The sequence below is a fragment of the Xiphophorus maculatus genome, chromosome 20 (genome assembly GCF_002775205.1).
Source record: "Xiphophorus maculatus strain JP 163 A chromosome 20, X_maculatus-5.0-male, whole genome shotgun sequence".
NCBI classification, from domain to species: Eukaryota; Metazoa; Chordata; class Actinopteri; order Cyprinodontiformes; family Poeciliidae; genus Xiphophorus; species Xiphophorus maculatus.
The window spans coordinates 27,396,761-27,417,915 of NC_036462.1; the positions used below are offsets into that span (position 1 = coordinate 27,396,761).

General features: G+C 40.6%; 1 protein-coding gene across 4 annotated transcripts; it reads right to left on the reverse strand.

The window, feature by feature from the left end:
- Positions 1-593: 593 nt before the first annotated feature.
- On the reverse strand, positions 594-20,832 carry LOC102227514 (6-phosphofructo-2-kinase/fructose-2,6-bisphosphatase 4). Of its 4 annotated transcripts, none has more exons than XM_005800644.3 (14): positions 12,087-12,358; positions 10,482-10,598; positions 8,840-8,936; positions 8,683-8,749; positions 8,529-8,603; positions 8,067-8,123; positions 7,664-7,785; positions 7,356-7,563; positions 7,132-7,278; positions 6,308-6,412; positions 4,468-4,597; positions 3,802-3,864; positions 3,645-3,709; positions 594-1,399 (listed from the first exon to the last, which is right to left on the reverse strand). In XM_005800644.3, exons 1-14 carry the CDS (start codon positions 12,289-12,291, stop codon positions 1,340-1,342), a joined length of 1,518 nt encoding a protein of 505 aa, XP_005800701.2. In that variant the 5' UTR covers positions 12,292-12,358; the 3' UTR covers positions 594-1,339. The 4 variants fall into 4 exon arrangements, with proteins under 4 accessions (XP_005800701.2, XP_005800702.2, XP_005800700.2 ...); XM_005800645.3 differs by lacking the exons at positions 594-1,399; positions 12,087-12,358 and adding exons at positions 2,142-3,303; positions 20,556-20,832; XM_005800643.3 differs by lacking the exon at positions 594-1,399 and adding an exon at positions 2,142-3,303.
- Between the last annotated feature and the right edge of the window lie 323 nt (positions 20,833-21,155).

Consider the following 21,155-nt stretch of genomic DNA (forward strand, 5'->3'; position numbering starts at 1 on the left):
GTTAGCATGACACTTCAGGGAGATAAGGTCATTTGTTTTTAAATGGGGGTTGAGCGGACTACTGCAAAGTTCTCGATGTCTTACTTGCAGCAAATAGCCGTCGTGATGAAAATTGAGCTAACTGCTTTTCTTTTATATTTTACTACTTTCAGTTAAGACAGTAACCTCACATTGGCACCGCTTTCTAAATAAAACAATAGCTGTCACTCCATGATGTAAACCCCTACTAAAATGTTCACTTCCTCTTGTTTAATTCTCAAACTAGTGCAGGCAGTAAAAACGAGTTGGTAACATTTGACACTTTTAACACAAAAAACATTGCTTTGGCACAATAAAATATATAGATTTTGGAAAAATACTACCTTGCCATACCAGAAAGTGACAAAGTAATTGGTTTATGACAATACTTTAGCTTCACTCACTGGTGAGAGTTTGCCTAACTTCCTGTTAGTAATGAATCATATCAAGCATATTTCATATATCATATAAGGTATTGCTGTTTGTGAGCAGAGAAGAGGCTAATGCTGTTGGAAAAAGTAAAGCATTCAGAAAATACAATAAGTGGAACAGATCAATACAACAAAAATACTGAGTGGTTTAGAAAAATATCTTTATTGCAGTAGAGTTGGGTCATACATTTTCAAGTCAAGATTAACGCCACCAATATTTTTGGCTAATGATCCATTCCTATTGCTGAAATGTGTTGCTTCACAATAATATTTTACAGGTGGGCTTACCCCCATCTTGTACAGTAACTAGGAGGAGAGGGGGGAGAACTATTTCCACCCAATTCTAGCGACAGTTTCTCCTAGTTTACTGCTCTACTCCGTTCACTCCTATTAGCACAGACAGTTATCGTAAAGAGCTTTGTTTTCATATCAGAGCAGGTTCAAAACCTTCAGAATTGCACATGATCACTGAAGTCACCTTCATGTGAAATTATGATTGCACAAAGTCAAACATGCAGCAGACGGATCGCATGATTATTTCATAAAAACCACAGGGTTAACACTTGAAAACACGCTACAGTAACTTCCCAGTGTCAGGTCTGCTGCCGCACAACACCAAAACGCTGAAAACGGCGAATTTAACGGCCGCCGTGAGCCGAGTGTGCACGATATGAACATCTGGGTCACAAAGGTCAAACATTCCTCCTTAAACTTGGAACAGGACAAACACAGGACACAGGAGGGAGCTACAGGTTGTGGCAGTGTGGCCGCCCAGTGGGTCACCAGTGGAAAGCGTTTGGAGTAACTGGAAATGTGAGAAACGCACAAGACCGGTACGGGTGGAAGGAGCAGGGAGCTCACTTCAGTATCACCGGATTCCAACCCAGACATCAGAGGTGAGCAGGAACGGTCTGCAGGGCGTCTTGAGTGGTACGATGGATGTCAACGTTCTGGAAGGAGGAATGAGGCTGGGTCAGACGATGCTTTCATATCCAACATTTTGTCAGCCAATGAAATCACTCAAGTCTGTAGAGTTAGTTTGGTGTAACGGAGGCCAAAACCCAGAGCGGTTTGACACCTTCAATTGTTTTTATTTTTCAAATACATCACACAATTGGAAATGGGATTTTCTTCTTTCGTCTTATACATATATAAAAAAAAGTCTTTGCTGCCATTAAAATAATCAAAGCTCCCGTTAAAATATTTACAAGTTGAAACTAAATGCCGAGCATAATCCATTAGACGCTCCTCTCTGAGCAGACGGGAGTCTGTTCTGGACACAGAGAGGATTCTGTTCAGGCCCAAAGGCAGCCGCTCTGTTATCCAACCCCAGAGGAACCTCTGCATATGAATGACCGGGAAACATCAGAGTCCTCAGAGGAAAGAAGCACTTGGTCTGGGGAGTCTGTCAAGTATATGGTGATTTTTAATTTTTTTTATCTCAAAGTAGCCTTTTTAGAAATCTGGTTTTAAAAAATGTATATAATAATTTACCTTTCATTTTGTCAATAAGTCCAGGCAGACCTGGTCAAAATGTCATCATTACCATGAACTAAAGCATGTTTGAGCATTGTCAGAAATGTTTGTTTTTTAATTATTATTATTTTTAAGGCAAAACTAAACAATTACGCAAAATATAAATTAGGATGATGCTAAATATTTACAACCATATTTAATAAACTCGACAGCGTGAGTGAAAGTCTTTTTATTAAAGTTCTGCAGCGTGAAATAAGGAAGAGGCTGCTGTATAAAAGACACCAACTTTAGCATGCAAGTGTATTTTTCCCCAACTTGTTTAAAAATATAGACAATATTTATTTACCTTCATGTCAGACAAAGTGGCTTGTGTCTTAAAACGAAAAAGTAAAAAAAAAAAAAGAAAATGGCGGCTAGCATAGATCCTTGGGGAACACCAGTGGATATTGTAAGTTGAGCTTTCAGATATTTCCACATCAGTTCTGACCTCTAGACCAAATCATAAGACAGGAAGTCTAAAACTACTACATGTGTTTAAGTAAAAAAAAAAAAGAACAGGTGTCATTTTTTGTCTGGTGATTGTTTGATTTATGTTTTTCTGTACTTATGTCTGAAACAAACCAGCTGTCAATGGAAACTTAAAAACAATGAAGCACAAGGAGAGTTTGGTAGGAATCAGTGGATGTTTGGGTGAAGTTTATTTACAAACAGCAAACAAAAATATTCCTTTTAATTCTGATCATTGATATGAATATCCTTCAAGATCGTTCAAATTATTTAGCACAAACTGCTACATAAATCCAGCATTTCTGACTTAACACTCTTTCACATTCTAATAAATTAAAGATTGTTAGGAAGAAAAAATAACAATCTGCAAAGTCGTGTAGGTAGATTAGAGTTTTGATAAAAAAAACTTTGAGGCACTAGTAAAGCAAAATTGACATCGCTAAGACGTACAGGCAAGATTTTGCTACACATAAAAGGTCCTTCCTCAGATGAGGTGCCGGAGCTTCGTTGCTTCAGGGTTTGGAGTGCAGCGCCATTTAAAAAGCTTTTCGTTCATTCTCCAAGAATGGGAGAGCGAGCGCGGCAAGATTCGTGGCAGGATTACAAGAAAACCCCAAAGATTAGCAACCGGAGTCCGCTTACTTGCCACCTTCACCGCGCCTTTAAATGCAAGCGGAAGACAAAAAAAAAAAACAAAGACCAAAGAAAAGAGGTTCAATCAAGGTTTTTAGAGTGCGCCTTAAGGGTTCATTGTGCGTAATCGAGGCTAATGGAGGGAAAGGAGTGAGGGTATCGGAGAGCGCTAACTGCCTCACTGGTGAGCTGGGACAGTAATCAAAGCCTCCTCTGACATCCGTGTCACATCTACGTTCTGTTTGATAAAAACAAAAAACAAAACAAAGCAAAGGTGGAGGAATCAAACACAAGGAAAACAAGAGATACACTACATACACACATCAACACACAACTTAAACCATAAAAACTCTTCCACGTTTGGTTCTTTAAGTTTTTTTTTTTTCTTGCTATGCATTTGATTTCGAGAGCTAAAGCATCTTGAGGCTTCATTAGTGAAGTTTAAAATGGTGCCAAATGTTTTCCGTTAGCTTTAAAGGGAGCTTTGAACACATCCAGTGTGTTTGCACCCTGCAGACAAACGACACAACCGTTACGCTCAACAACCGAGGCTACGAATGCCAGCGTCGCGTGACCCACCTCTGGTTTTTCTCTGTGCGTGTTGACTGCGTCCACGTTTAGGCTGATGGACTCCACTTTACAGCCTGTGATGACGGATATTTGTTGGTAAAGCAAATGATCTTTTTCAGCGCACATCCACATGTTAAGCACATTGAGCACAAGATGGCAGCCCTACCGTAGGCCACGGGGGTCAGCTTCAGCACGGTGTGCAGTGGGCACTTCAGGTACGGCAGCTCCTCTACACACACACATAAAGCAGATGAATGACACCACCAGAAGACCACCTCGCTGCGCTTCCTGTGTCCATCAATACGGACAGTTGAACTACATTCTTAAAAAATATGTATACATAAATACGTTGAAAGAATTTGACTTCAGGTAATTTTACATGACACATTTAAATATTTCTTGATCTAGCCTTCAAATTCGCCTTAGGAAGGATCTGGAATCATTTTTCAGCCTCGATTCGTATATCATCTGGCTGCCAGGATTGGATGATTTTCAGAAAAATTAATAATCACAACTTAACACCAACAAACAGAGGAAAACTGTATTTTATGTAACATGTTAAGCCATGTCTGTCGTTCATTCAGCCTTTGAGTGAGCGAGAGAGAGCAAGACTTTGGAAATTCTTTCCAAAGGCCACAAATGGCCCCTGAGCCGCACTTTGGGCACCCCTACTTCACAACACAAATATTACCAGCATTTATTTTTAAAGAAAATTTTATAGTTTTCTTACAAAACCCAAGCAAATGTGTCATTTACTCATAATTCCGTTTTGGTTATCCCCCCACAACGTTTCATTGGTTTTATGTTATGCTTGACTTCTTAAAGCACCCACCTGCCGTCTTGTCCAGGAAGTAGGCCAGCAGACAGCGCATGACCGCCTGGTGGCAGATGACCAGCACGTTCTCCTGCCTCTCCAGCTCCATGATGACAGGCTCCAGGCGCTGCACCAGGTCCTCGTAGGACTGAGCGTGGCAAAAATGTTCAGAGGGGCTAATTAGGTCATCAATCAAAAGACGGAAGGAAAATCTGCCGAGTGAGGATTTCTCCGTAAAGGTAAACAGACTAAACATCGGAGGAGGTGGAAAATGGACAATAATGACCGAATCCGTCTTCGTCTGGGAGATTAATGGAAGGCGAGAGCTGAGCTGAGCGGGCGGGCGGGCGTTCAGCGAGAGAGCCACTGATGTGAAGTCTTTGGTTACTGCGATCTGGTGTTTAGCTAAAGCCGCCTTGGAGGCTGAATGTCCGAGCAGAGTCTCATTAACGGAGCTATTTGAATAATGTGTTTATAACGTGGTTACTATATTAACAACGGAGAACTGAACTGAGTCTGAGTCACTCCAATGTGGACATGGGATGTGCAGCCAGAGGACACAAAAAAAAAAACACAAGTTCATTCATCATTTTATGTAAAGTATGTCTAAAAATGGCCGCCTGTGCATATTTTTTAGGGCTGCAACTAACAAATAAATTAGTAAGTGATTATTTTTATTTGGATGATTAATTAATTGATCGGATAAAAGGAATTTTCACATTCTGCAGATTTTTCATTTAACCACTAAAGCCTTTTTATACTAGATTAGAAATACATTAAAAGATGCAAACAAGCAATTTAGCTCCTTTTTTAAATAGAAAAAGCATTTTATTTACGCAATAAGAGAGCATTCCTTTAGTGAGCGGTTTGTCACTTGCAGATTAACTGACAAATTTTTGCATTAACAGATAAATAATTGGAAAGCAAAAGATGCTTAATAATAGATTTGGGTTTTTCCAGAATTTGGACCAACTTACGCCATTTTAGGAGTTCTGGGAAGAACATATTTAAAAAAATATTTAATTCTTTATCCTAAATGCTAAATATATAAAATTATATTTGTACAGTTTGGGCTTAGTTACAGCTTTAAGTGTGTAGTTCTTTCAACAGACATCTGGCCTTTTTTTAGTCTGCTTACTCCAGTTGACAATTAATCAACTGCTAAATTAGTTGACGATTAATCACAATTAAGTCGATTAATCGCGTCAGCCCTAACATTTTTATTGGCTGCCAATGAGCAGATGCATATCAGTAATTGAAATATGTTTGAGAAGTTAATCCTGTTGTTTGTGCATCTTTTTATTTTTCTTTCACTCAACTTCCCATCAATATGTTTACATGTGAACCAGCAGCCGAGGCGATCAGCGGCAAACCGAGACCCGATTATGAAGGTCCACAAATGAACATAAACATAATAAAATGATTATTTCTCTAATGCTCTTATGAGGGACCATCAGGTGGATCTGATGCCGTTTGAGTTAATTGAGGCAGGTTTTAAAGTCGCCTCACTACCCACAGAAACGTGGATCCACAAATGTTCCACACTTTGGCTCCGATAAGAAACCCACAACAAACATAAAAAATGAGCAGAAATCATCTTGCAAGTCAGCAGTAAAACTCTAAACTTACAAAGTATCACTTTTTTTAAATATTTAAATTCATTACTAAATGCTGGAACGGGTGACTCAGACTTGTTCAGGAAGCCTTCAAATATTAATGTGGATGAATGCAAACAATGAACTGCTTCGCTGGTTTTAAGAACATAAAATGTTTGCAGGTAAAAAACAAACAAAAAGAAAAACACAGAATCAGACAAAACTTCATCAAATAAATAATAACGACAAACTCTGCCTCTGACCTCTCCTTTTGGATAGCGATAGCGGTATTTGTCCTGGTCCCTCAGAGCGAACTCCAGGGGGTAATTTTCCTGGATCTCCTCGTACCTCATCTCCTCACACACACCCTAAAAATTACAACACACACACATTGAATTAAAAAAAATGGATAAAACAAGTTGCTTAAAAACAGCACTATGAAAACAGTACTTGACGGTCCCTGATGGTAGTTTCTACCAAATATTATATTACTTATTGACATTTTCAGTCAATTGATGCTTATTCTATTTAGTGAAGAGCGCAGGAGGAAAATATTGTGGTGCAAATTGCACTGAAGTTCGTATCTGATTGTAAGATTGTACTTTGGCTCTAAATTAAAGGACTATTTCACTGTTTTTGGGGTAAATCTAGACAAACATTTGATCCTCTCTGGTGTTAAATCTTACATATCTACACTGGTCAAACCTAAATTTGATGATTCTAAGCTGAACAGAAATCCCTTTCAACAGTTTTTTATGAAACTCTTCGAAGAAAAATACATTTCTGAAGCGTTTTGGACAACCAAAGATTACAACGCATAGACTGTGTTGTGGCCATTATTTTTCACTACAAAAAAGATTGTGTGGCCTTTATTCGCAGGAATCACATAGGAAGTGGTGGAAAAAACCCCATGAAGGATCCTACTTCCTAAAGGATTGGGAATCGAACCCTGGGTGGCTGCATCAAATGAGTTGATAGCTCTACCGTTAGCGCGACGGTCCAAGCCTGAAATCACTCTTTAATACACAACTGAGGTTCAGAGAAGGGAAGCGATGAGGTGAAGCTCTCCGTTCTTGTAAGAACTCACCGCGTCGATCTCGTTGAGGACCTTCCACTGCTCATAGGGGGCATTGAGGGCCTCTGCCGTCTGGATGGTTCTCTTCATCTGGCTGGTCCAAACCTTCAGCTCGCTTATTTTCTGTGTCTGGATGAACTGGTTCAGCTTCTTAGCAAACTGCACGGAGAAGAAGGACGTCCAGTTTTACTCTGCTAGTCTTGAGACTACATTTCTGAAGACTCTTTCTCTTCTACCTCTTTCCCCCTCGGCGTGAGACCCGAGTCGCCTCCGATCCGACCCTTGACGTTGAGCTCGCTTTCGCCGTGGCGACACAGGTAGATGGAGCGCGGCGTGATGTGGATGTTCATGAGGTAGTAGACGATCCGGCTCTGGACGTGGTCCAGCACCCTGTTGACCAAGTAGCGCCGGCCGACATCCATAATCTTGATGAAGGAGAGATCCCTGAAAGGAGACGGTAAGTTGGCCCGGCTTTCATAACTTTGAGCCGAACGAGCGACTGCGAACCGGTCAAATCTCGCTGGATGTCATTGTTCATCCTGACCTGTCCAAGACCTCATCCAGCGTCTCATAAGAGTTTTCATAACACTTTATCCTCTTCATGAAATCCTCCACTGCTTCTTCCGTGTTGCAGTTAGTGTAATCTGGGCTTCCCAACTTCACTTGCTGAAAAAAACAACAACAACAAACAAACAAAAAAGAAAAGAACAGAAAGAAAGACAGGGCAGCACAAAAGTGAATTCACACCAAGGCAAAATAATCTGATGCAGTACTTTTTAACGTTTTGTCACTTTATATCAGAGTTTCCCATTAGGATTTTATGTGATGCATCAAAAAAAAAGTATTACTGTGATGTAAGGTTGATTTTCTTCAGCAGGAACATGAAAACTGTGGCTAAATATATGAGAAACATGAGGGGGAGGGGCTTCTGCAAAGAGGCTACTTACAACGATGTTTTCCTGAATGACTTCAGGGTCTTCACACACAGACTCTACAAAAAACGCCTAAAAGAAGAGGGAGAAAACACAGGTTCAGCGCAGCCAACATTAGAAACATTCTCTTTACGTCTTTACATGACAGCCATGATAACAATTTTTACTGGACAAATTGTCCCAGAAATTATCACAATAAAGGCTAATATTGCTTCTTTTCAAGCAATTCAAATAAGTCAACTCTCTTAAAGATCCACAAACTTCAAATTTGCAAAGAACGCTTAACACTGGAACGGGAAGATATTGTAAAGAACCAAAAATAAATGAACAAAGCGAGCAAAAACAATGAATAAAACAGAAAAATTGAAACCACACGCATTTTTGCGAGCAACAATCGACCTCCAAGAAATGAAGACTCATTAGAAAGGAAATAATTGAGTTCATTTAAATTTTGAACTGATTTGCTGCAGGTTTCACCTTAAAACCGTTCTGTTCTGCAAACTCCAGGATGGTGACCCTTCTCTCTCTGGTTGTGTTTGTCGCATCAAAAACCTGTCAAGCAGAAACTGAAGTTTCAGGCGAGCCTCTTAATCCTTCAGGTGCATAGAAAGAAAGTAAACATTTAACCTACGGCGACTTGGCCTCCATCCTCTGTTAAATATTGTCGCACATCGTTCAGAGCCGCGGAAGCACACTGCCTGCAAACACAATGCAGACATCCATAGATTTGCTGCTCAAGAAAAAAAAAACCCAAAAAACGTTAGCATAGCGACAGCTACGGATTATACCTTCTGATCTTCAACCCTTCCTCGTTGTCGGGACGGAAAAACTCAAAGGACTTGTAGATCTTGAGGAACTCCCTCCGGTACTGTCCAACATTGAACTCTGGAGAAAAAAAAAAGAACAGGAAAACAAATAAATACTTTCAGATGTTTGTTCAGCTGGAGCTCCATGTTTCCGATGAGTTCGCCTCTGTTCACCGTGGCTGAAAACGCCGAGAAGTCGTCGCGGATGTGCACAGATAGACACTATGTGGTGCTAGAGTGTCTGTCCCTTTAACTTTGGAGAGATAAAGTGCTTTTTTTTAATTATGCGTATTGTATGTGGCCCAAGGTGGTGCTTCTGGATTTAAAAGCCTACATTACCACCACCCTATATTTTTGTTTGTCACAATGATAAATATTTGAAGAACGATAAATTGTCCAAGAAGTTATTGCGATAAACAACAATTAATTGAATAAAAATGAACGAACACATTCTTGCATTTGTATAAGCTTAGTTGTTAGAACTTGCATAAACTTCAAGTTCTAACAAACACTTAATACTGGAGCTGGGAGACGTTTTAAATATCCAAAATGAACAAACAAAACAACAGAGACAACAGAAACAATGAATTATGAAGTTTATGTGAACAAAATTATCTTAAAAAATGGGGCTAGTTGAGACCTAAGCACCAGAATGAAGACTTTAGTCATCCAGTTTGTGCTTAAAAGAAAGAGAGAAAAGAGAAAAACGATAATTCATGCAATGATTATTGAAGTTCTTTTAATCAATCATGCGATTAATTGATTTGTTGCTTATTGCAACAGGCCTTCCTCACATTACGTTTTCACTTCTTTCCTTTGTGGTCATATAGCTGGACCCGACAGGACCAGCTGCTTCATAGGTGCTCACTAATACATATATATTAGTATAAGCAGTAGTGATACATATGATAACATACAACTCTGGAAAAAATTAAGAGACCACTACAAAAATGATCAATTCTCTGATTTTATTTTTTACATGTAAATATTTGAGTAAAATGAACATTATCATTTTATTCTATTAACTACTAAATTGCCTACTGATCTGCGTATCGGTGTATAAATGTGTGTGTGTTTGTGAGTGCGACTGGGTGAATGTGACTCTAGTGTAAAGCGCTTTGAGTGGTCAAAAATGACTGGAAAAGCGCTATATAAGTTCAGTCCATTTACCATTTACCATTTACTGACAACATGTCTCTGAAATTCCGAGCAAACATTTAATATTTATTTTCAGAAAATGAGAAATGGACAAAATAATGAAAAAGAGGCTGTGCTTTCAGACCTGAAATGATGCAAAGAAAACAAGTTCTTGTTTTTATTTAGAAACAACAATACTAATGTTTTAACTCAGGAAAAGTCCAGAAATCAATATTTGGTGGAATATCAATGGGGGTCAGTGCAGTGGGCTCTTAGTCTTTTCCAGAGCTGTACATGTATCAGTATATTCACATACATTTGTATATATATTTTCTTCTGTTTTATTTGGACAAATTGTTTTTGTTTTGTTTTTTTAATGAAAGGTGACTTCAAAGACAAAAGTATTGATTTTCTTGTGAGCGGCATCAAGAACCTTCCCCGCCTTCCCAGCCCCAAAATGTCTGAGCCCGTCGCTGGAAGTTAGTACCTCTGGTCGGCACGCCGATCCAGTTCAGATAGCGGGTCAGCTTCTTGGAGATGTAGGTCTTTCCTCTTGCAGGCAGCCCCACGGTGACGATCAGGGTGGGACAGTTGGTCATACATACTGGAATAACGAAGGATAGAGAAAACCTCTGCCATCACATTTTATGAGCATGGAAGACACACACAAAAAAGATGCTTTCAGCTTCAAAACACCAAGGCAATCACTCCAATTATCTTCCCCAGCTATAAAAAGCAGACAGTGTCACTTTTACTGCATGCTTAATTATTGCCTTTCATCAAGTGTAATTAAAAGGAACGTATCTCAGGCTAGAATGTTTTGTTTTATTATTATTATTTTTATGAGGGCTGATCAAGGAGCAGAGGTCACTTTGTTTCCAGGACGTGTCACTATGGTTGTGAAACGCTGGATCAGGAAGGCAAGGAGCAACTTTCCCCATCGGGGCCCTTTTAACTCGGTCAGAGAACGCACAGTTTGCACGGTTTGTTCGTTTCTTTGTCGTTGTGAGACACGGAGTACTTATCACACGGGCTCTCTGAAATCTGAACCTGGCTTTGCTTTTGTTGCACGCCCAACCAGCCGATATCCAGCGACGTCGCTGCATCTCAACAGCTCCTACAGAGCGACTCTGACGTTCGCGTCTGATTCACAGCGCTTGATTAAAGCAACTTTGGTTAGTCCCTTAAATCAAGATTTCATTAAAAACAACAGAGGCTTCATACAGGTTTATAAATTTCATAGGTTGTACTGATTTAAGAGAGCTTCTCCTAAAGAGTTTCAAAGTTTAAAAAAACTCACTCTCTGTGTGTTTTCACCAACTTAATAACGGTTTTACAACTCCAAAAAATATTTTGAGTAGAAATATTCACTCCCAGTTGGATTTTTAAAAAAATATTTCAATCTTGAACTGCAGCTCAACAAAAGTGCAGAAGCTGTCCGACATTGTGTGCAGCCCAAAGCAGAATTCGATCCAAATTTCGACTAATTTTTCACTCTTATAAACCTACCTATGAGTTTAAAGTGTTTAGGTTTACATCCACTTCCAGGGGCCCTCACGGTACCCAGAGGGCCCTAAACAGACGCTTCGTTTGCTTTTGCTTCGGGCTGGCTGAAGCCAAGCACCAGAACAGCCTGCTGAGTCGGGTGCCAACTTCAGGCTCGTTAGGTCTCGACATTTTAAAGCGCTCTTTGAGGCCCGCCACAGTCTGTGCGCAGATACAAACGAGTGACTGTCACACGGCAAGTCTTCCGCATGAATGCAAAACAAACAGTTCCTGTCCGTCAACTGCTGGTGCTTCGCGAGGCAGAGATGAACAGAGCGGATCTTTTCTCCTCGGCGGAAGCACATCTCATCTGCGGGGAACATTACGTGAATCCTTACATAACCGTGCGAACCAGACGGTCGGAGCTGCAGCGCTGCATCTGAACTACTCTGCGCACTGTCCCCCACCAACACACGCTTCAAAACAGACGGACTGACGCAGCGCTAATTCATCATTAAAGGGCGAGTTCGCCAACATACGCGTCTCGTTAAAGAGCCAGAAACGGTAACGGTAACTTAGCAACCGTCGCCACGTCGTCTATACGCACCCCTTCGTTGAGAAATGTGTTTTTCAGGAAGGCCATTTTTATTTGGCATCCAGATCTTCTTCAAAGGGTTTTGGGTGAGTTCCCGTGGACTGAACGTGGATTTGTCCTCCATGTCGCTCCGCGGTGATGCTGAGGCGGCCGCGGCGGGGACACTGACCCGGGGAAGCTTCCCGTGATGCGGCTCCGAAGGTGACCGGCGCTTCATCCGCGCGGCTCAGTTCAGATGGAGACAGGCCCGCAACTGCCGCTCGCGCGCTCTCTCTCTCTCTCTCTCTCTCTCTCTCTCTCTCTCTCTCTCTCTCTCTCTCTCTCTCTCTCAGCTTAGTGTTGCGGTCACGTGCTCAGTTTCGCTTCAACGGGACCCAACCGGCGACTCAGTATGGCAAGATATCTTAACATTTAATCATAAACTCCAACCTTTACTTTTTCAGAATCAGCAGCTATAATATATGGCCAAGTTTCAGCACAAAAACAAGGGACTCCACCTTACACATAAAAATTTTTTTTCAAGATCCTAAATTTTTTTTTTATTAAAAATGTCCTAAATTGTAATCTAATATGTCCAAATCTAAAATGTCCAAATCAAATTTGATCGGAAATAAAGTTTTTTTTCTGTGAAAAAACAGCAATGTCATTTACTCTTAGCCAAAAATATTGTGTGAACTTTAATAAATCTGATGCTGCTGTTACACCTAAATCCCCCCCACTGTGGCACAGTAAAGCCCATTTCTTTTCAATTATAAATATAATTTTTAAAGTCAAAATTTACATTACAACTACTAAGAAAATGCTTATATATCTAATGGAGTCCACAATTCCAATTGCATTTGTTCCCAGCTAACTTCGCATATTTGCCCTAATATAACCTTGTCTTCTTTGTTTGTAACAACGCCGGTCCTTGAAATCGTCTTTATTTACCGCCAAATTTCTATATTTATATTTAAATCATAATCACGAGCAAATTGGAGCTCAAGTAAAAATCCTTGTTTTTGTGCGCAGACTAGAAAAGTTGATCCCAATTCTGCTCCGAGTTATGAAATGTAATTTGACCTGCCATACACGACCGTAACGACTGAAGTACAGGCGCAACTTGGTTCCTGTTCATCCTTAGAATAGGTATACAGAGAAGAGCACTTTAGTTAGGTTGGGTGCAGTAATTAATTTGAACAGCCGATGAACCTTGAATGACATCACACTATCACACAATAGTGATAAACTATTATAACAGCAGGATAAGCACAGTAAGTTGAGCAATAGGTTGACGTTAGATAAAATGTGCACTGCCAGCAACAACATTATAACAAGATAATATTTTCTAATGTCGTCAGATTACAACAAGGTTTATTCAATTTTATATCGTGCTTGACTTAGACAAAGTAACACATAATTGTTTAATAGAAAGAAAACAGTACCTGGTTTGTACATTTCTTTTATAAATGAAATTTTGAAAAATGCGACATGCATTTTGATTCAGCCTCTTTGTTTTGTAGGAACATATTTTGATACGATTACAGATACAATTACATCTGTATCTGTAATTTTATATGTAATTACAGATTTAATTTAATGTCTTTAATTAAATGTGATGTCGCCACAATGAAACCCAGTTTAACCAACTGTCATAAGAAGTTGCACAATTAGTAAACAGAGTCCACCTGTATGTGAATTAATCTGTAAATGTAGCTGACCTGCGAAGGACACAGAGAACATTGGAAGACCAAACAACACATTAGGTCGGAGCGAAAGATGTGGAGAAGATCAAAAGCACTTAAGAGTTATCAAACAATACGACTGCCTTTGAAATCTCCCAGAGCTCTATCTAATCTATCACGGCCTGACTGCAGACCCATAAACACATGGCACGCAAAAAGGAACGAATTAAGAAGCGCATTAATCTGAGATGCAGCCAAGAAGCTCTGGGTAACTTTGGAGGGGATGCAGAAGTCCACAGCTCAGGTGGGAGAATCTCCTAACAGACAATCTACAATCTGGAGAAGTGGTAAGAGTTTTGGCCTAACCTCTAAGAGATGAGGGCAGACTTGGAACTTCGCCTTCTAGCAGGACAACAACCCTGAATACGCAGCTAGAGCTACAATGTAGTGGTTCAGTTCACGATGTATTCATGTGACAGATGAGGTGGGATAGGCCAATCGCTTAATGGCACACATAGGTATTTTTCAGCTGACGTTAGAGTCCAGCTGTTTGTCATATTTACATCTGTTCTGGTGTTGTCTCATTGCCTTAGCGACTTATAATCACGTGACTTTCCAACCTTTGTGTTTGAAGTAAAAAATAAATAACTCAAAGTCGAGACCTACATCCTACAGAGAATGCACGGTAAAACCTGAAACTTGATCTTCATAACCCCAATCCAGTCTGACTAATGTTTAGCAGATGGCACGCAGTTCCAAGTGTCTGTAACTCACTTGGTTCTTTGCAGGTCTGGTGTGTTTATGCCCTACATATACCAGTTTGAAAAAGTATATCTAGGTTTCATGTATTACATATAGCATTACTATTATTTTTCCCTGTAGAGGTTTAAATCTTGCATGATTTGTACAAATTTAGCAATCTGCAGACAATCGGAGGATCTTTAAACATAATGCATGCAACGAGCCAATACCTTGTGAGCAACAACTATTGGTTACACCATCAAGCAAATCTTAATATCAGTCAAAGATAACCCGAGAAAACACAAAAATCAGTTTTCAAATGATACATTTATTTACTAAGGTTAAAACGTTATCAGGCTCTGTTGCCCCTGAACCTAATAAATGGTGCTATTGCCCCCCTCGGCATCAACAACCATCATCAGGCCTGTACGATGACATGTCAATAGGTATTTTTATTCATTCTTTTGCCAGAATTATTTCAGTCATATTGAAGGATTTTTTTTAAAAGAATGAATACAGACATTGACTAGGCCATTGCATATTTAAACTATAAAATATTAAAATTGTTTTAGTCACTTAGTGAAGTTTTTAACTCACTGGTGTGTACTGTCGATTGCAGCAACCTGCGCCACCCACTGGACGTACGTAGGGATGTTACACCAAACATCCGCCAGCAGTGTGCTGCTGATCGCTAACAGCCTTCTGTTCTTAGGCAGGAGTCTGTTCGCCCAACCAACTCCCTACGTTTGTTTAAAACAATACGGCATCTCTTGCATGCAAGATTTGATCCTTAAACTACTCCAAGTCGCTAAAGAAGAAATGGTCTCTGAAACACAACAAAATGGGGCTCAGCGAATAGAGAAGGAGCCATCTCAACAATCTAAACCAAAAGAGGGAAATGGGACGATGACAGCTGTTTCTGAGCCGGAAACCCTCAAGATGTTTCTGGAGAAAACAACAAAAAGTTTCATTATGGAACAGAGTTGAGGATCAGATAGCCAAATTCGTAAATTATATTTATGCAGATGAGGCTTTCATCGCTGAAGTAGCAATGGCCTCTGAAACACAACAAAAAGGGGATCACCAAGAGGAAAAAGAGCCCTCTAAGAAATCTACATGTAAGAAAAGGAGAAAGAAGCAGGAAATGAAAGCGGTTTCTGCGCTGGAGCCCTTCAATAATCAAAAGACTTCTGGAGAAAACTCTGAACAAGAAGTTTCAGTGACAAAAATAGCTGAGAATCAGACAGCCACCTTCAAAGATGAGATCACAGATGAAACTGTGATCTCTAAACTACACCAGGACACTGAAGAAGAGAAGGCCTCTGACACGCAACAAGATGAGGAAGAGCTTTCTAAATCTGAATAGGGGAAAAGGAGAACAGCAGCAATGAAAGCTGCCGCTGAACTGGATGCCCTAAAAAACCAAGCAGAGATGGACATCTCTGAAACTCAAGATTCTGGCATAAATGCCAAGACTCTGGCACCACGAACTATTTTAGAAGTAAAAACAGAGAACTCCCAGACAGTAATTGAGCAAAAAGAGACACAACTTACAACTTGCAGTTTCATCTGAAATGCTGAACGATCAGGAGGAAAAAACACAGAAGTTTAGAGAAGCAGAAATGGACTCTACAACCAAAGAGAAATCTAACCAGGAAGAATTACAATCTAAAACAAGTAGGAAGTCACAAACCGTCTCTGAGCCTCTAACAGTCAACAATGTACAACTTTCTGTAGATAAAATAAAAACAGTCTCAGGAGTCAGAAACCCAAGAAGTTTTTGTCTTGGCTGAGCAGGACAACATCTCTGAAGAAGAGAATAATCTGGTAAAAAAAGGTTTCACTGTGCAGCCGTTTTAAAAAAGCCACCACTCCATCATATCTGCTCCAGTACAAAGACAGAAGAGAAAACCACCCAGAGTAGACTACAACATGGATCTCTGACATTTTAGATTTTAAAGGGAGTTGAGGTAAGTCTGGGCCTCCCAAGTCAGTTTTAGGTTTTTCAGTATAGTCTGGTTTTATTTAGTGGTGACTTTTTGTTTGTCTAATTCAGGTGGTTTTAATTAGTTTTTAAAGTGCATTTGCTCATTTTATTAGTTATTAGAAGTTAAATATTGCTTAATTTTATTATAGTTTTTATTAGTTATAATATTAGTTTTAGTTCTTTTATAATTCTATTTGAAAAAGCAAGGGCTGCACGGTGGCGGAGTTTCCCCGTGTATGCATGGGTTCTCTCCGGGCGCTCCTATTCAGTCCAACATCCATGTTCATCCAGCACAATCTTTATATCTGATTCTAAAATATAAAATGTCTGTGTGTGTGGGGGTGTGCGTGTGTGTGTGTGTGTGCATTTGTTTGTAATAACTTGTGGGGACCGAAGCCTGGTCCTCACAAAGGGGAAACGCTGTTTTTGGGTCAGGGGTCAGATTTAGGACTGAGCTGTGAATTGAGTTTTGGTTATGGTTAGGTATGTAATGGTTAGGGTTAGATTAAGGTTTTGGCTGTAGAAATGAATGGAAGTCAATGGAAATACCCCATAAAGATAGTCAATCAAACGTGTGTGGGTGTGTGTGTGTGTGTGTGTGAGGGGCTTATGAGGAAACCTGCTTTCCCGTATTGCTACAGCACCTCATTACATTTGAGATTGTGTTATCCAAGCGCAGTGGTTTCCTGCTGACATTACATCAGACGACGTTCGCCTGATTCAACGACAATATCTTTGCTGAATGAAATGCTAACCTTTTAAAATCCGAGCTAATCTTACAGCACAATGCTTATACTTCGAGAGCCAGCGGAGGAAAACTCCAGCTATGAGTGCGATTCTGGTTGAATCGTGATGCACATAAGAAGTTGTGAGTTCTTAATTGCTGAAGTTTTTTTGTCAGTAAAACCTCGCAAACTATTCATATCACTTAATCATTTTCAAGTTAACTCTACAAACGTCAATGTAGTTTATCAGGATTTAATGGCATAGACCAACACAAAGTGGCACAAAAATGGAGTAGAAGGAAAATAAGATAGTTTTCAACCTTTTTTCCTGATAAATGCTGAAAAGAGTATTTATAACTTGGTACAAACACCTTTCACTGCAAATGCGGCTGCAGCAGACTGAAGGATTGTCCATTTCTCTTCTTTCTCCTTTCACATCACGGTTATGTTAAAATTTGTTTTTGGCCCATTACATAAAATCTTAGCACTTCTTTCTCACGTCACTTTCAGACAAACGACACTAGGTGGCGCTATTGCACTCCCTTCAACTGTCAATCAGGTGACCCAGGTCTGCTAAGCACCACTACACATGTCCTAAACAAAGCTGAAACAAAGGACACATTTCCAACACTTCCATACCTACAATTACATCTTCTCTTCATATAATGTCTGTTTTGTTTCAGGGAGCTTCTCAGAATCTCTCTCCCTCCAGGGCGAACAGAAACCCTCAGTGTGTGTGTGGCCCGAGTGCAGCCACCTGAAAACGCTACAACAAGCAGGACTTCTCACGAGCAGCACCAAATTGCGCGGCTGGACGAACGTTTCCAGGTTAGTAGGCCCATCTGCTTGGTGCTTTTTCCTTTAGCGCTGATTATATTAAGCTCAGAGTCGGTCTCGCAGATGGAGCTGCAGAGCCTGTGACCTAAATGTGGCGAGATGGAGGTGTTTCTAATTAAATGACTGCAACATCCATGGTCCCTTACTGCCATAATTTAAGTCGGGTTCATAGGGTCCAGGAAGAGAAGTGGCTCCCGTGACTCGCGGCGTATTTTTAGAATTTCAGCTGGTTAAAGTAAACATGCTGCAGAGCTTTTATGATCCTGTACAAACTGAGACGCCTCTTATCGGCCTGCGCTCATCTGGCGGGTCATGTTTTTTTTTTTTATTTTATATGATGGTCTCGACTCTAGCTGAACGGGGTGGCTTGAGACGCTTAGCCCATGAACTTTCTCATAACATCTACAAACTTTAAATGTATTTTAATGTATTTTACGTGGCAACACAAAGTAAGAACACATGCATTTCATCAAAGAGGGAAAAAAACTACGATACGGCTCCAAACCTACCAAGACACGGCCGTCCAGCTGAGCCGACAGGTCCGGTAGGAAGGGCATTGAACAATAAAGCAACCAAGAGGGCCGTAGTAACGCTGGAGGACCTGTCGCCATGACAACTTAAATCTATCATTTGTGGGAAAGGGGCAGGAAATAAAAATCTTTCATAGAAAGAGGGAAATAGTCCTATTTGCACGTTAACAATGTGCTCAGGTCGTAGTTCAGCTACATACAAAATGAAATTATTTCAGAACAAAATTGCCTCCATCATCAAACACGGTGGTGGCAGCATCATGCTCTTTGAAAGCTCTGCTTTTTTTCTTCTGTTTTTTAACAGAAGACAATGTTGCAAGTTGATGGGAGGATATATCATTTTTGAATCAATGTGAAAAATAAAGTTATTTTGAAACCAAATTGCCGTCACCGTAGAACACGGTGGTGGCAGCATCATGGTGTTAGGGTGCTTTGTTAATACGTGTAGAATTATTTTTAGCTGGGACAGAGAAATGATTGTAAGTTGATGGGAGGATGAATCATTCTGGATCAATGTGCGAAATGAAAGTATTTCTGAACCAAATAATTTCCATCATAAAACATGTTGTTTTTTTTGTTTGTTTTTTTAGCAGTTTAACAGAGCAAAACAAAATAGTGTCTTCTGAAAAAGAAAAAGCAGTTGGACTAGCAAAAGATCTTACAGTGATGTCTGAGTTAATCTACAGCCACAGATACAATAACATGCGTTAGATCAAAGCAAAGTTGTGGTTAACATTAAATCAGCTAAAGACTAGATCTGGACGGTCGAATCTTTTTGTCACATGATCCAAAAGTAATATTGGGCCAAATATAATATCGTTTTTAAAAGCTAAAATTACCCAAAATTTTGTTTTTTAAAATAATTACTCAGCAATAAACTAAGCATGAACAATTTTAATTTTTTTTTTGTAGGAAATGGATCATACATCCACAATTTAAAATGATTTTTGTACGTTTTCTTTGTTCATGGAAAGATGTCCAGTTTGCTTATTCATTAACTCGGAGGGCTGGATTCCACAAGCACACCACACTTTTAAGATTTGTATTTCGCCTTAAAATTCCGCACCAAGTTATCTCAGTTCTTGTTGCAGAAACCGGAACCCAGGCAGAGTCGCGCACTCCTTTTTGGTAAAGCGGCAAAACACTGAAGTTTGTGACGAAATGTCAAAGGTCAAGGTCGACGCCTGCTGTTTTAAGGCACTTTAGGGCAGCTATTTATGTTGGAAACAGATTCTTCAGTGAGGTGCCTCGCATAGTTTACACCAGAGCATGAACAGGAAGCAGAGCTCAGCTCCTCCTCCTCCCAGCAGCTGCCAGGCTCTGATTGCAGCTAGCTGCCTTTTAGCCCGGACAAGTCACTTCCCAATATAGAAGTGTGTGTGATGGCCGTATGTATCCCCTCAGCAAGGATCCAGCTCCGGAGCCTGGATCTGGGGCTTCAAGCATGACGTCACTGGACTGGACGTGTTGCGTCGCGGCGGTCCAGTCTGATAAGAGCCGCACAATCACAACAACAAACAGCTGTAAACAATCCGACCACGTCCTCACACAGCCAGCATATCTACCACAACCACCGAGGCAGGAAATCACACTGAAACGGAACGTCTCGTCCTGATTCTCTCTTTTCTTTCCATCTTCCTTTTATTTACATAAATCTGACATGTTGGTTTGGAGCCCGGATCGAGCCGCCTTGCCTCTCCGTCCCCTGTTACGGTCCAGGCTGCTTTTACCAACAGGCTGCTGACTGTAAACAGCAAAGATTATTGTCCGATGCTGAATGTAGGGGAAAGGTGAAGCAGCAGCTGCTGCAGCAGCAGCAGCAGCAGCAGCAGCAGCGCTCCTGTTTACGTCTTAAAGAGACGTGCAGACCCCACGGTCGCTTCCTGTTATCTTGCTAAAATGACAGCAACAACGCAGCTAAACGCACGGATTCAATAATAATGATAATAATAATAATAATAATAATAATAACAATAAAAAACAGCGACGTCTCTTACCCGCGTTGCCCTGGACTTGCGTGGACTTGCATCGGCTGGAGCAGCCTCTCATGGTCGTGGAAGAGTGTCTGATGGAGCGCAGTGCGTGGCGGTGAGTACGTGCCTCCAGCAGCAGCCTGCACACCGCTCCACAGTGATGCTGGAGCACACAGCCCCTCTCTGCGTGTGTGTGTGTGTGTGTGTGTGTGTGTGTGTGTGTACGTGAGATAGCGAGGAGCCTGTAGGTCGGGAGGAGACTTGTACAGAAATGGATGTGATGAAGGAGTTGCCTCTACCTGTCCGTTCTCCTCCTCCTCAGCCTCCTTCACCCCACCCACCATCTGACAGCTGTGTGGGGGCTGCACCCACATGCTGCACCCACATGCTGCACCCGCCACTTTGTAGTAGGCTGGACTTTTCAAATGGCACGGGGCAGTGAAACTTAGGATCTGCGTGGTTAGAAACCCTCAAATGAATTAATTTGGCATTGAATTAGCAGGGATTTCGCGGAACTTTTTTTTGTTGAAAAATTCAACTTTTTTATTCCATTCAGGGTGACTTGCATAAAAAGTACCTTTAAAATACACGCAACAAAAGCTTTAAAAAAAGTTAATACTTTTT

Coding starts and splice junctions, on each gene's coding strand:
- LOC102227514 (XM_005800644.3), bottom strand. CDS start 12,291: ATGAAGCGCCGGTCACCTTCGGAGCCGCATCACGGGAAGCTTCCCCGG. Junction 8,937..10,481: donor GATCGGCGTGCCGACCAGAG/GTACTAACTTCC, acceptor TTTTTTCTCCAG/AGTTCAATGTTGGACAGTAC. Junction 8,604..8,682: donor AGGATGGAGGCCAAGTCGCC/GTAGGTTAAATG, acceptor TCTGCTTGACAG/GTTTTTGATGCGACAAACAC.